This window comes from Polypterus senegalus, chromosome 5, assembly GCF_016835505.1.
Source record: "Polypterus senegalus isolate Bchr_013 chromosome 5, ASM1683550v1, whole genome shotgun sequence".
Classification (NCBI taxonomy): domain Eukaryota; kingdom Metazoa; phylum Chordata; class Cladistia; order Polypteriformes; family Polypteridae; genus Polypterus; species Polypterus senegalus.
In genome coordinates this window covers 132840787-132854531 of record NC_053158.1, presented here as the reverse complement: position 1 = coordinate 132854531, position 13745 = coordinate 132840787, and the positions used below count along the sequence as shown (strand labels likewise).

General features: G+C 42.2%; 1 protein-coding gene across 1 annotated transcript in view; it reads right to left on the bottom strand.

Moving 5' to 3' along the window:
* The window catches only part of riok1 (RIO kinase 1 (yeast)), a 113944-nt gene that overhangs the window by 97661 nt on the left and 2538 nt on the right, over positions 1 to 13745 (bottom strand). The window contains exon 2 of the mRNA XM_039753375.1: positions 1672 to 1769. Within this exon, the coding sequence (XP_039609309.1) occupies positions 1672 to 1739 (68 nt within the window). The 5' untranslated portion in view covers positions 1740 to 1769. The remainder of the gene's footprint in view (positions 1 to 1671; positions 1770 to 13745) is intronic.

Below are 13745 nucleotides of genomic sequence, written 5' to 3'. Positions count from 1 at the left end.
GCTATGAACCAATGGTGGAAGACCACGTGCCGGATCCATATGACGTCACTTCCTGTCTCCCCCTTTAAAACCTGCCCCTTTTCCTTTGTTTCCTCAGTCTTGTTTTGGACTCAGTTGTATGCACTTCAGTGCTGATTATTTGTTAAAACGACTTTTGCAGCCAGGATACCACATTATACGGGTGGCTGCCCCAAACCTTTATCTGTCCATGTCTCGTTCTTGTGACATTACATATAATATCAGAAAATTGCCACACTATACACATTTAGGTAATTGATATTATTACAATAGTATAAATGTTTATAGAAACACTAAATCAAGCAATGTTAAGTATTTGATATAACTATCTATTACATGACTGTAATAGTCCAGTCTAACTGCAGCTGCCATAACGTCCTTGATCCCAAGACTGCCAATAGTCATGAACAGAGATGAGCCAGTGCAATGAAAACACATAACAATAAGGTTCAAAAGTTGTTTATGATTTAATTTTCACACAAATACCAAAACAGTGCACTGCATTTCAATAAATAAATTAATAAATTATCTATGATAAAATCTGGTGCTCTTTAGTGGAGGGTAAAAGTCACAGCAAATAATCCAAATAGTTAAAATCCATCACAGAAAGGTAAAATCAACACATTTCATCAAGACCCATGGGCATCTTAAGGACACAGCCCTCCGTACCCTTTTGACCTGACATCTCATTTGGTAGCCCCTGACCGGGAGCTGCCACTGCCATCAGTCAATGCAACGCCTTCCCAGGTGCCATGCCCTTGATTGAACATTGCCAGATCAGGACTCTTACCTTCTTCCTGTCCCCTTGATCTCTCTTACCCACTTGCTAGTTCTGGCTTGTCAGCATAACTACTGTGAGCATAGCCACCACTTGGAGCTACTCCAGCCCACTGCATGGCTACCAGTAAAGAAATCAGCAGTGTGGTAATGTCCAATCTGTCCTTCCACTATTTACCTCTTTTGTTTTCGGTCATCATTAAAGCCAACACTACTGTGTTGGCAACACTACTCTGCACTAACAGGCACTACAGCAAGTTGTGTTGCCACTAAATGGATTAAACAGTTAAAACCAATAGTGTCTCTGTCGCACTGCCACAGACCCCTCTCATCACTCACCTCCCTCCACATGCAAGTGGCTTTTCAATATCGTGGCCATCTCGCACTGCACTAAAATAGCTAAAAACACAAACATATCAAAAAAAAAACCCCAAGCTTCCCTTTTAAAACATGTAAGCACAAGGCATGAGTGGTCTTTTGGTGATGTGAGTAAAACAGAATAATTTGTATATGACAGTGCACCCCTCTCGCCCCGGAGTGGTCTCATTTACCTTTGCAGAGCCCTGAACAAGATCCTCAAACACACATGCGTGAAATACTAAAGTTTGTTCCTAAAGGGGAGGGCAGAGGTCAAGTGCCCAGGAAAGGGTGTTGTCGTTGGCATGGAGTGCCCCTTGCCTGTACCACACCACAAACTTCAATGTTTGTAGATTCAAGAACAAGTGGGTAACCCATAGGTTGGATTCCTTGTTGGTGTACAGCCGCTGCAGAGGGATGTAGTTGGTCATCAGCACAAACTCCCATCCCAGGGGGTAATACCTAAGTTCAGTTATGGCCCATTTGACAGCCAGAGCTTTCTGCTTAATCGCATCATACCTGTCTAACAGTTTCTGGCTGAGGTACATGATGGGATGTTTGGCTTCATAGACAGCTTGGCTCAGCATGGCACCGAGGCCGTTGTCCAAGGCATCAGTCTGAAGGAAAAAAGACAAAGTAAAGTTACAGGTAATTAATTCATGAGCAGACGTAAGAGCCTATTTTAAGTCATTGAGATCTGCCATCACCACAGGATTCAACACTACAGTGTTGGGGGCTCGCTTTAATGTAATAATGTAATTAAAGGCATAGCCCCTTCTGAGAATGGTGGCACAAGCTTTCAGCAGTAGCCTGCAAATCCCAAGAAGACATGCACTTGTCTTTTTGTTTGTGGCCAGGGCAGGTTCCAAATGACTGCAGCCTTTAAACACAGGTTTGACACTGCCTCCTTCCACCACGTAGCTCAAGTATTTGGCCTTGTCCCATCCAATATTACACTTACTGGAATTGATCCACAAGCCGGTGTCTTGGATGGTTCAGAGGACAGTCAAAATGTGTTGCATATGCTCCTTACAGGTGCTGGAATAGATGATCATGTCATCAATGTAAGCAGCACAATAGGCATTATGGGGCATAAGCAGTCTGTCCACTACATGTTGGAAGGTTGTTGGGGCCCTATGATGCCCAAAAGGGAGGATGCAGTACTGCCAATGTCCACTAAGGGTGGTAAACACATTTTTTTCTCTCGCCAAGTTGGCCAAGGGGATTTAGCAGTAGCCTTTCATCATATTGAGGGTGGACAGAAACTAGGCATTACGTAATTGCTTCAGGAGATTGTCCACCCTTGGTAATGGGTAGACATCAAAATGGGAGTCCTGGTTAAGTTGATAAAAGTTTTTGCAAAAACGGCAGTTCTCTTGAGGTTTGGAGATAAAAAAAATATCATTAGACTAGGGGCCATGGCTCTCTTCAAAAACCCCTACCTTTTGCATCTGTATAATCTCCAGCTTCATCTCTGCCTTTGTCTCCTCCTGGAGACAGTATGGCCATTCCCTAACCATGACACTCAGTTGCATTACAATGCTGGGGAGCTCGGGCAGGTTTGGGATCTACTGCTTATGTAATGGAGTCACTAGCTGCACCAACCTTGTGTTTCCACAGAGGGCTAAGGGTCTCTCTAAAACCAAGGTCACTGATTTCTGCAAAGTATGCCTCCCCCTAGATATGAAGAGGTTTATGTGCTCTTACTTTAGGAGATTGACATGGCATTTTTGTTCCCGCAGGCATTGATTAGCTAACATATGAGATAATCCACCAATCCCCTCCACTCCCACACCTAATAAGGACCCTGTCAATATGCAAGGAGTTTGGAGTGGGAGTATAAGGACCTTGACCCTGTCACCTGGGCAGACGTCTGGGCCTGTGTGTGCCTCTCCTTCCATGTGTTCCTTCACTATGGGCTGCAGCTTAGAAAAGTGGTCATGTAAGATTGCAACATACCCTGTTATCTTACAGGAAGGTGAGGGCTTTTTTTTCCCCGCATACTCCTTTAAAAGGTCTAGTAAACGGAGTGGATGTCTTCCACAGAGGAACTCAGGAGAGAAGTCTTAAGAAGCTTGCAGTACTTTGCAGATGGCAAACAAAATAAGAGGGAGGAGTTGGCCCTTGTCTCTCCCATTTACTCTCACCACTCTCTTAGGAATCTGGTTGAGCAGCTGCTTGAACCACTCAACCAGACCATCTGTCTGAGGGTGGTACATTGACATTTTGGGGTGGGTGATGTAGAACAATTTAGCAACTTCCCAGAATGTCCCAAATGTGAAAGTCATCCCCTGGTCTGTAAGTACCTTTTTTGGGTATGCCGATCTGCATAAAGAATCCTATCAGTTCCAAGGAAATAGTCACATGAGAATGGCCTCTGTGTAGCAGGTGATGTAATTGACCATGACCAGGATGTATTTGTGGCTCTGTGCCAAAGGTTCAAGATGCTCAACAACATCTTTGCAGATTTGCTAATATAGGAAGTTAATTACCAGTAGTGGGACAAGAGGTACCAGGTCCTGTCGAGTATCTCGGTCAATCGGCACTCTGGACTCTGGACAAGACCAGCATAAACGATATATCTCCTCATTTATGCTAGACCAATAAAATCTGGCTTTAATCCTCTAAAGGGTCTTTTCATAACCCAAATTGATCCCTAGGATGTGGGCATGGGCCATGTCAAAATCTCACACTGATAGTGCTGCAGGATTAGGAGCCGCCACCACCCGGTATTTCTTCTCTTCTGGCCTTTTCATCTGAAGGGTGGAAAGGTGCCACTCAATAGTGTTGATTAGGTGCTCAATGTCCATCCATGATTGCCTTCTTACTGGGTGAACTAGAAGGTCAGGGAGGGTGTGAATGAGGAAGTTGCAAAAGATCCTCTCAACCACTCATTCCACTGCATTTTCCCCAGGCCAGGGCCACTGGGACACTTTCCTCAACAGGTCAAACACCATCTATATGCCACAGAAAACAGTGTTATAATTTTATAAATTATAATACAAATTATTTCTAGTGGGTACTTATATATTTAAATATATTACTATGAGAGTTACATTTTTAAAAATAAAATATTGAGGAATAACCCCCTCCTTGAACCGTCATCTTATTGTGGTGGAGGGGTTTGCGTGTCCCAATGATTCTAGGAGCTATGTTGTCCGGGGCTTTATGCCCCTGGTAGGGCCACCCAAGGCAAACTGGTCCTAGGTGAGGGATGAGACAAAGAGCGGTTCAACAAACCTCCGATGAAGAACAAAAACCTTGGACGACGTTTTCCCTTGCCCGGACGCGGTTCACCGGGGCCCCCCTCTAGAGCCAGGCCTGGAGGTGGGGCTCGATGGCGAGCGCCTGGTGGCCGGGCCTGCACCCATGGGGCTCGGCCGGGCACAGCCCAAAGAGGTAACATGGGTCCTCCTTCCCATGGGTTCACCACCTATGGGAGGGGCCAAGGAGGTTTGGGTGCAGTGTTAGTTGGGTGGTGGCCGAAGGTGGGGACCTTGACAGTCTTATCCTCGGCTACAGAAACTGGCTCTTGGGACGTGGAATGTCACCTCTCTGAAGGGGAAGGAGCCTGAGCTAGTGCGCAAGGTCGAGAGGTTCCGGCTAGATATAGTCGGACTCACCTCGACGCACAGCTTGGACTCTGGAAACAGCAGTTTGGAGTATCCACCCTTTTTGGAGTCTCTGGAGAGGGTGCTAGAGGGCATACCTTCTGGGGATTCCCTCGTTTTGCTTGGAGACTTCAATGCTCACGTGGGCAATGATAGTGAGACCTGGAAGGGTGTGATTGGAAGGAATGCCCCCATCTGAACCCGAGTGGTGTTTTGTTATTGGACTTCTGTGCTCGTCACGGATTGTCCATAACGAACACCATGTTCAAGCATAAGGGTGTTCATATGTGCACTTGGCACCAGGACACCCTAGGCCTCAGTTCGATTAGAGGGGCGGAGCTGTCAACTGATCACCACCTGGTGGTGAGTTGGCTTCGATGGCAGGGGAAGATGCCGGTCAGACCTGGTAGGCCCAAACGTGTTGTGAGGGTCTGCTGGGAACGGCTGGCAGAGTCCCTGTCAGAAGTAGCTTCAACTCCCACCTCCAGCAGAACTTCAACCACGTCCCGAGGGAGGTGGGGGACATGGAGTCCGAATGGGCCATGCCTCTATTGTTGAGGCGGCTGACTGGAGCTGTGGCCGCAAGGTGGTCGGTGCCTGTCGTGGCGGCAATCCCTGAACCCATTGGTGGACACCGGCGGTGAGGGATGCCGTCAAGCTGAAGAAGGAGTCCTATAGGACCTTTTTGTCCTGTGGGTCTCTAAGGGCAGCTGATAGTTACTGGCAGGCCAAGCGGAATGCGGCTTCGGTTGTTGCTTTGTAAAAACTCGGGCATGGGAAGAGTTTGGAGAGGTCATGGAGAATGACTTTCGGATGGCTTCGAGGAGATTCTGGTCCACCGTCCGGCGTCTCAGGGGGAAGCAGTGCAGTGTCAACACCGTATATGGTGGGGATGGTGCACTGCTGACCTCGACTCGGGACGTTGTGGGTCGGTGGGGGAGTACTTCGAAGACCTCCTCAATCCCACTAACATGCCTTCCACGAGGAAGCAGAGCCTGGGGACTCTGAGGTAGGCTCTCCCATCTCTGGGACTGAAGTCACCGAGGTGGTCAAAAAACTCCTTGGTGGCAGGGCCCCGGGGTGGATGAGATACACCCGGAGTTCCTGAAGGCTCTGGATGTTGTAGGACTGTCTTGGTTGACACGCCTCTGCAACATCGCATGGACATCGGGACAGTGCCTCTGGATTGGCAGACGGGGTGGTGGTCCCCCTCTTTAAAAAGGGGGACCGGAGGTGTGTTCCAACTATAGAGGGATCACACTCCTCAGCCTCCCTGGAAAAGTCTATTCGGGGGTTCTGGAGAGGAGGGTCCGTCGGATAGTCGAACCTCGGATTCAGGAGGAACAGTGTGGTTTTCGTCCTGGTCGCGAACAGTGGACCAGCTCTACACCCTTAGTAGAATCCTGGAGGTGCATGGGAGTTTGCTTAACCAATCTACATGTGTTTTGTGGACTTGGAAAAGGCGTTGACCGTGTCACTCAGGAAATCCTGTGGGGGGTGCTCCGGTAGTATGGGGTACTGGACCCCCTGACAAGGGCTGTTCGGTCCCTGTACAACCGGTGTCAGAGCTTGGTCCGCATTGCCATAAGTAAGTCGAGCCCGTTTCCAGTGAGAGTTGGACTCCGGCAGGGCTGCCCTTTGTCACCGATTCTGTTCATAACTTTTATGGACAGAATTTCTAGGCGCAGCCAGGGTGTTGAAGGGGTCCGGTTTGGTGGACTCAGGATTGGGTCACTGCTTTTTGCAGATGATGTTGTCCTGTTTGCTTCATCAGGCCGTGATCTTCAGCTCTCTGGATCGGTTCGCAGCTGAGTGTGAAGCGGCTGGGATGAGAATCAGCACCTCCAAATCCGAGACAATGGTCCGCAGCCGGAAAAGGGTAGAGTGCCCTCTCAGGGTTGGGGGTCAGATCCTGCCCCAAGTGGAGGAGTTCAAGTATCTCGGGGTCTTGTTCACGAGTGAGGGAAGAATGGACTGTGAGATTGACAGGCGGATCGGTGCGGCATCTGCAGTGATGCAGGCTCTGGATCAGTCTGTCGTGGTGAAAAAGGAGCTGAGCCGTAAGGCAAAGCTCTCTGTTTACCAGTCGATCTACGTTCCTACCCTCACCTATGGTCATGAGCTATGAGTAGTGACTGAAAGAACGAGATCGCGAATACAAGCAGCTGAAATGAGTTTCCTCCGCAGGGTTTCTGGGCTTTCCCTTAAAGATAGGGTGAGAAGCTCAGTCATCCGGAAGGGGCTCAGAGTAGAGCCGCTGCTCCTCCGCATCGAGAGGAGTCAGATGAGGTGGCTCGGGCATCTGATCAGGATGCCTCCTGGACACCTCCCTGGTGAGGTGTTCCGGGCACATCCAACCGGGAGGAGGCCCCGGGGAAGACCCAGGACACGCTGGAGGGACTATGTCTCCCAGCTGGCCTGGGAACGCCTTGGGATTCTCCCGGAAGAGCTGGAAGAAGTGGCGGGGAGAGGGAAGTCTGGGCCTCTCTGCTTAAGCTGCTACCCCCGCGACCCGACCCCGGATAAGCGGAAGAGGATGGATGGATGGATGGAATAAGCATCTTTGTAAACATTTTCCTAAAGCATTGAAGGCTGCTATTACTAAGCCCCTTTTGAAGAAGAGCATCCTGGATGTTACAGCGCTTAATAACTACAAACCCATTTCAAATCTTCCTTTTATAGGTAAGATTGTTGAAAAAGCTGTCTTCTTACAGCTCAACAAATTTTTTAAATCTAATGTCTGCCTTGATGATTTATAGTCTGCCTTCCACCAACATTATAGCACTGAGACAGCGCTTATCAAAGTTTTACATTATATTTTTTTTATACACAGACTCAGGAAAAAGTCCTGTTATTGCTAGACCTCAGTGCTGCCTTTGATACTTTTGATAATGGAATACTTTTAGAAAGGCTTAAACTGGGTAGGATTATCTGGAGTAGCTCTCAGCTAGTTGCATATTTAAGAGGCAGTGGTTACTTTGTTGAAATTGGTAGATATCAGTAGGCAGACATAACATGTGGAATACCACAAGAATCTATTTCGGATCCTCTTTTATCTAATCTTTACATGCTCCTGTGTGGTAGATTGTTACAAGACAGAAAGCTTAACAACCACAGCTATGCTGACAACACCGAGATTTATTTGCCTATTTCTTTGATTTCATTTCTGTTAATGAACTGTGTGATTTCCTGCAGCTAATTAACATCTGTGTGCAACACAATTTCCTTCAATTAAACAAAGATAAAAAAAAACCTGAAATTATACTATTTGGCAATAAACAGGATATACTTAAAATTGCTTCTTATTTAGAGTCGAAGGCACTAAAGGCTGAAAACCAAGTCAAAAATCTTGGGGTACTTCTGGATGCACATCTTAGTTTCAGTAAGCATATTAAAGCAGTAACTAAATCTTCATTTTATAATCTGAAAAACATTTCTAAAATCAGAGGTTTGATGTCAAAAACAGACTTGGAGAAACTTATCCATGCCTTTATTTTCAGCTGAGCTGCAGCACTCTTTTCTCATGTCTTCCCAAAAACACTCTTAAAGAATTGCAGTTTGTTCAGAATGCAACTGCCAGAATCCTAACTAAAATTAAGAACCGAGAATGCATTACTGCTGTATTAAGATCACTACACTGGCGTACAGGATTGATTATAAGATACAGGTTTTAGGATATACTAAGTCAATAAATAGCTTAGGACTAGTATACACCACAGAGATGCTGTTTATAGACAAAATAGACCTCTTAGATCTTTAGGGACTGGGGAGCTGGTTATACCCAAACTGAGAACAAAACAGAGTAAAATGGCTTTCAGCTATTATGCAACATAAAAATGGAACACTCTACCAAAACACAAGAGATGCCCCAACAGTAGAAACATTTAAATCAAAATGCAAAACTTTTTTTTTATTTTCCTGTACATTTGATTGATTGTTACTGAATTGTAACACTGATGTGTCATTGTTTTGTTTTCTTAATTTTATGTATTATTTTAACTTTCTGTCATTTTACTGTCTTTATGACTATCATTTGGTTGTATTTTTATTGTATATTATTCCTACTATGTAAAGCACCTTGAATTGTCTAATGATAAGAAATTTGCTATATAAATAAACTTGCATTGCTTTAAAAAGATGTGTAATTAAACTTGAATTACAATTAAAAATATATAATATGTCTTAATGCCTCAAGCCACTGGCCTGAAGAAAGGCTTGCCATTCAAAGGACAAGAAATGAAGGGTTACACAAAAATGTCATTACTAAAAAAGTCTAAACCAGCAAAACAACAAAACCAAGGTGCTCTACAAAAGTCACAAAAGGCAGGAATCAATATAGCAAAGTAAGGACAGAGCAACTGTAAACCTTTTAGAAATATCTAAATACTAGGGTAACCAGAGTACTACACTACCATCTTTTATATATCTTCAGCCATGACATCACAAGTCTCAACATCTTTGTTACATAATTCAAAATAGATGCTCAAGCCATAACCAAGATGGTCACTAAAAGAAAATGGCTCCATCATAATGACATCAAAAACAGCAGAGCATAAAGGTACAAAATAACAAATTAATTAGCATACAGTAATTCACAGTATGGATACACAGAGTAGAAAATAAATGTATGGATGGTTTAATTGATTATTTTAGTGTACAAAATACACTTGAAAAAGCAAACATACATCATTATAAAGCTGACAATTTTCCAGGTGTGCCGATTGCCATGATGCTGAAATCAGGAGCCAAACGTCTTCAGCTTTTGCTCATTTGTACTACGATATTTGTAAACACAAAATTTAAAAAGCCATTAAAACACAAAGTAGGCCTACTTATTCCTAAAAGACAAAGCCGAACAAAACAGAAAAAAACAGTTTCTTTTAATAACAATAATGTTTATTCAAAAAATAAACAAGAAGTGAATTCAAAAATCATAAAGGAAAAGAATGCATGTTTCCTTCAAGAGACAACCCAAAAAATAAATTAAATCTAAATCTGCAATTCAAAAATCAAATCTACAGACAACAGTAAAAATCCATGAACCAAATAATTAAAACAAGAACTTACATTAAACTTAAGGGATAAAATGAATCCTAGAAAGGTGAATTGACCAACAACAGCAGGAGGCATCTCAAGCATTATATAGGCAGAGTATGGTCCCCACAGCTTGAGTGTAATGAGCTGCACTCCTTTTAGCTCAAAATATAAAAGACCAAAAACAGAAACCAAGGACGGTTCCTTGTCTGATCCATAATATTTTAAATTTCAAGCTGAATGGAATTGAGTGTGTACACTTTTGTATTACTGTTGTCTGTTATCCAAAAATATAATTTATCTTTCTAAACAGCAACTGTCACCCTCCTGTTGCTCATTACAGCTTAACCTACGTATGTGCATTCATTTGTGCTAGTGATGCTGTTTCTACCTTGCAGATGAGAGAAAACTGCTAAAGTGAAATACTGCAAAAAAAATATGATATACACCGTATATAAAGTTGCATACTGTTTTTGTATTCAGCTAGGGTTGTTTGTTTCCAACATGCTACTCTGACACCTTTAGTAATGAGCATCAAGATAGAAGACACAGATATACCATATAGTGTTAGTATTTCAGCTGTCTTGTATGGGTATATTTATGGTTTAGACAAGCAGGCTTCTGACACTCTTGCCATTTTCTAACATCTCATTAAGCATGTTGTCTCCTCTGGCTCCTTCCATCCTCCTTAGAGTCCCTCTGCATGCATGCTCTTGTTGTTACCTCCTTCCTCTGAAACCTGGACCATCTTGTATATATATACTTCTTTCTGTAATGGTTCCTGCCACTCCGGGTAGGAAACACACTATTTCATAGTACACCAACAGTTAGAAATTGGTAGTGGTAGCTTGATAGGGCAGGAGCACTTTGCTGCCCAAGAACTGGGTCAAATCACTATAATGGCAGGAATCACACCAGAGAAGTGTAGTTGGGTCATAATTGCATGCCTCCTCTTAAATTTAATAAATAAATGAATAAAAACTTGATACCATGCAACATATACAGTATATACAATATATATATTATGTTTATATATATATATAAAATCCAATGTGTGTCTGTCTGTCCACTTTTCATGAGAGAACTGCTTAACAGATTTAGATTGGGGTTTTTCCTAGAATTTGCTTGAACATTCCGGTTGATTTTGCGACTTCTCTCATTGCACTAAGTATCATAGTTCGGCTGTGGCACCTCATTTACGGGCCAGCCTCTTTTTGAGTCGCTCTACATCTCGCCATGTGTTGGAGGATATCTTGCCCCTGCTTAGCTAGCGATACCTATTTGTTCAGCAAACATTATCATGTAGAGATTGTTAAAGAATAACATTTGACAGTTTTGAAAGAGAGATCACAGCTACGTGTGTTTTAGAGGGTACCTGCTCATTGGCAGAGATATCATGGCCACGTGCTCTTCTCCCCAGGCGGGGGACGCTCTCCCATCAGAGCTGAACAAGATCAGATACAGTGACAATGTTTTCACGATACCTTGCCAATATTTTACATTTTTGTCAAAGGGATCACAGCTACATTTTCACCCCAGATAGCAAAACCAAAAATATTGTATATCAAGAGGCCCTCGGATACGAAATCTATCAATATAAATTCTAAATCCAAATTATTACCTTTTTTATTGATTTTTAAAGTTTGTCCTGTTTCACTACAACACGGGCAGAGCCGTGAGGGACAGCTAGTATAAAACATATACAATTTTTATCATGTAAGCTATTGACTGTCAGAAACTTGTCTTCTGATTGTGTTGTAGCCTAGGTCTGCCAGATCTGTTACTGTCAGTGTTCTCCCAGGTTACATGATTCTTTCGATGGTGTAGGAAACTGTACTCACTGACTTTTTTGCAATTTCTCTTTATGAAAGGCCTATACTTTTAAAGGTTACAAAAAGTCTGTCTGTTTTCTTTTGTTAATTGCATTTTTTTATATTGTAGGATTTTTGATCATTAATACTCAATAAGACAAACTCCCAGAAGGATGCCATATAATGTGGGACTTGAAAAACAAGATTTAACTTGGTTAACTAATTATCAGTTTTGCTTTTGGCAATATTGGTAATTAAACAAATAATTTGTCAGGACTCCTACTTTATTTACTTTACCTTTCTCTGTTGTAGGAGGCGGGTCTCCTGCCTTCAGACTTATATCAAGGTAACTGAGACACATTTGTTTCAAGTGACCGAATAATGCAATTTATTGAAAGACACAATATTAAACAAATATGACAACTGCATATATATTTTGACATGTTAAGTCTGGATGCAGTAGGACTTAACAGACAAACATATATCATAGTAGAGGTTGGCTGTTTACTGGTATTTAGAGTTAAAGTTCAATTTTATCTTGGCACAGATGAACAATTTTTCAATACCAGCTCTTTATGGATGATGTCTGATGTTGTGTGGAGATGTTGCTTTGTTGTTGCTGTGGGTTCCAGTGGAAGATTCTTCATGCATTGAAGAGCACCCTTTCTCTTTGCTTCATGATCCTTGTTGGTGCTATGCTGCTGCTTCCTCAGCTTGTCTTCTGCTGTCATTTGTCACTTCTTATTGAAAAGACATTACTCATTCTCTCCAAGAGTTTAGATGCTGAAGTTCCCTTCTTGAAGTTGTGTAAATAACGTGTTAATATTCAAAAGACTGCCATGTGACACTGGGTTTAAATTCACATGGCTGTATCAGGTTTATCTTGATATTTTTGGTTATCTTTTCTTTATATTAACCCATTTCTTTCAGTGCAAGTATGCAGGAGCCAAAACCTAAATAATAATGTTTGTTATAGAGCCCTAAAGCTGACAACACCAGAAGTAAAAAGGTAATATTATTTTTCTTTTGTTGTCTTTACTGAACAATCTTAATACATACAGCATATGTAAAATAATTTCATATTGTACTTCTAGATCATACTATAATAATTTCATGCTGAACATCCAATACACAAAAAATAATGGTTGTTTTGGCTATAATGTGAACTCTTTCTGTTAAAATCCATGTAATGAGAAATGTTTTTTTTGCATTTTCATCCTGTTAAAATGTGTCACTTGTGACCATCTGACATAATCAGCAATCATGGACTCACTTTTTCCCAAATTTAGGAATATCATAATAATACTAACATTACACTCAAATTTTGAATGAGATTAAAATCAGAGAGATAAAAGTGGGAATTAATTTGTGTCTACGATTAAAATACAACAAACCCTGCTCTGTAAAGTGCCTCTTCTCCCCTTCTGGGCCACTGCCCACCAAAAAGGTATTTGCACGTTCCTGCTGCTGTAGGTATTTCTCTTACTAGTTAGAATCATGTTTGGAAATATCCTGATTTGGTGAATTGTTTGTAATGATTGACACTCATTGTGTTTGTTTTAATTTCTTATTGATATATTTCATTGGAGCTGTTAGCCAAGAGCAGTGTCTCATACTTGCTTCATTATTTTACTTGAGAATTTTTTTAACAAATTTCTGGCCTTACTTGATTATAAAATTCTCTGTCTACTTTAATTTGTATTTCACTATAATTTAAACCACACATGGCTATTTTTAGTCATATCCTTATCTAAAGCTGCTAGACACATTCGTTACTGCAATATTAAACCAGAAAACAAAAGTGCAACGCAGAAACACACAAAACTTTACTTGGTCATCTAAAATCTGTCTGTCCCGTTAGTGTGATCCCTACTGAACGAGCCAACAATTACCGGTAACTGATGCACCCTCTCGTGCAGCATGCGATCACCTTAAGATGCAGTTACTTTAGTGATTATAGTACGACACATAAAGTTTTGTTGTTTCTGAATTAAGATGGAAGGATCCACAAGTGATTCTGCCACAACCCTACCTTCTTTAAACTCAGTTGCAGATGACAAAACAAACATTTCTTGGAAAAAAAAAGACCATATTTAAAAGACATATTTAGCTTTTAATGAAATGTGTTTTATCAAAT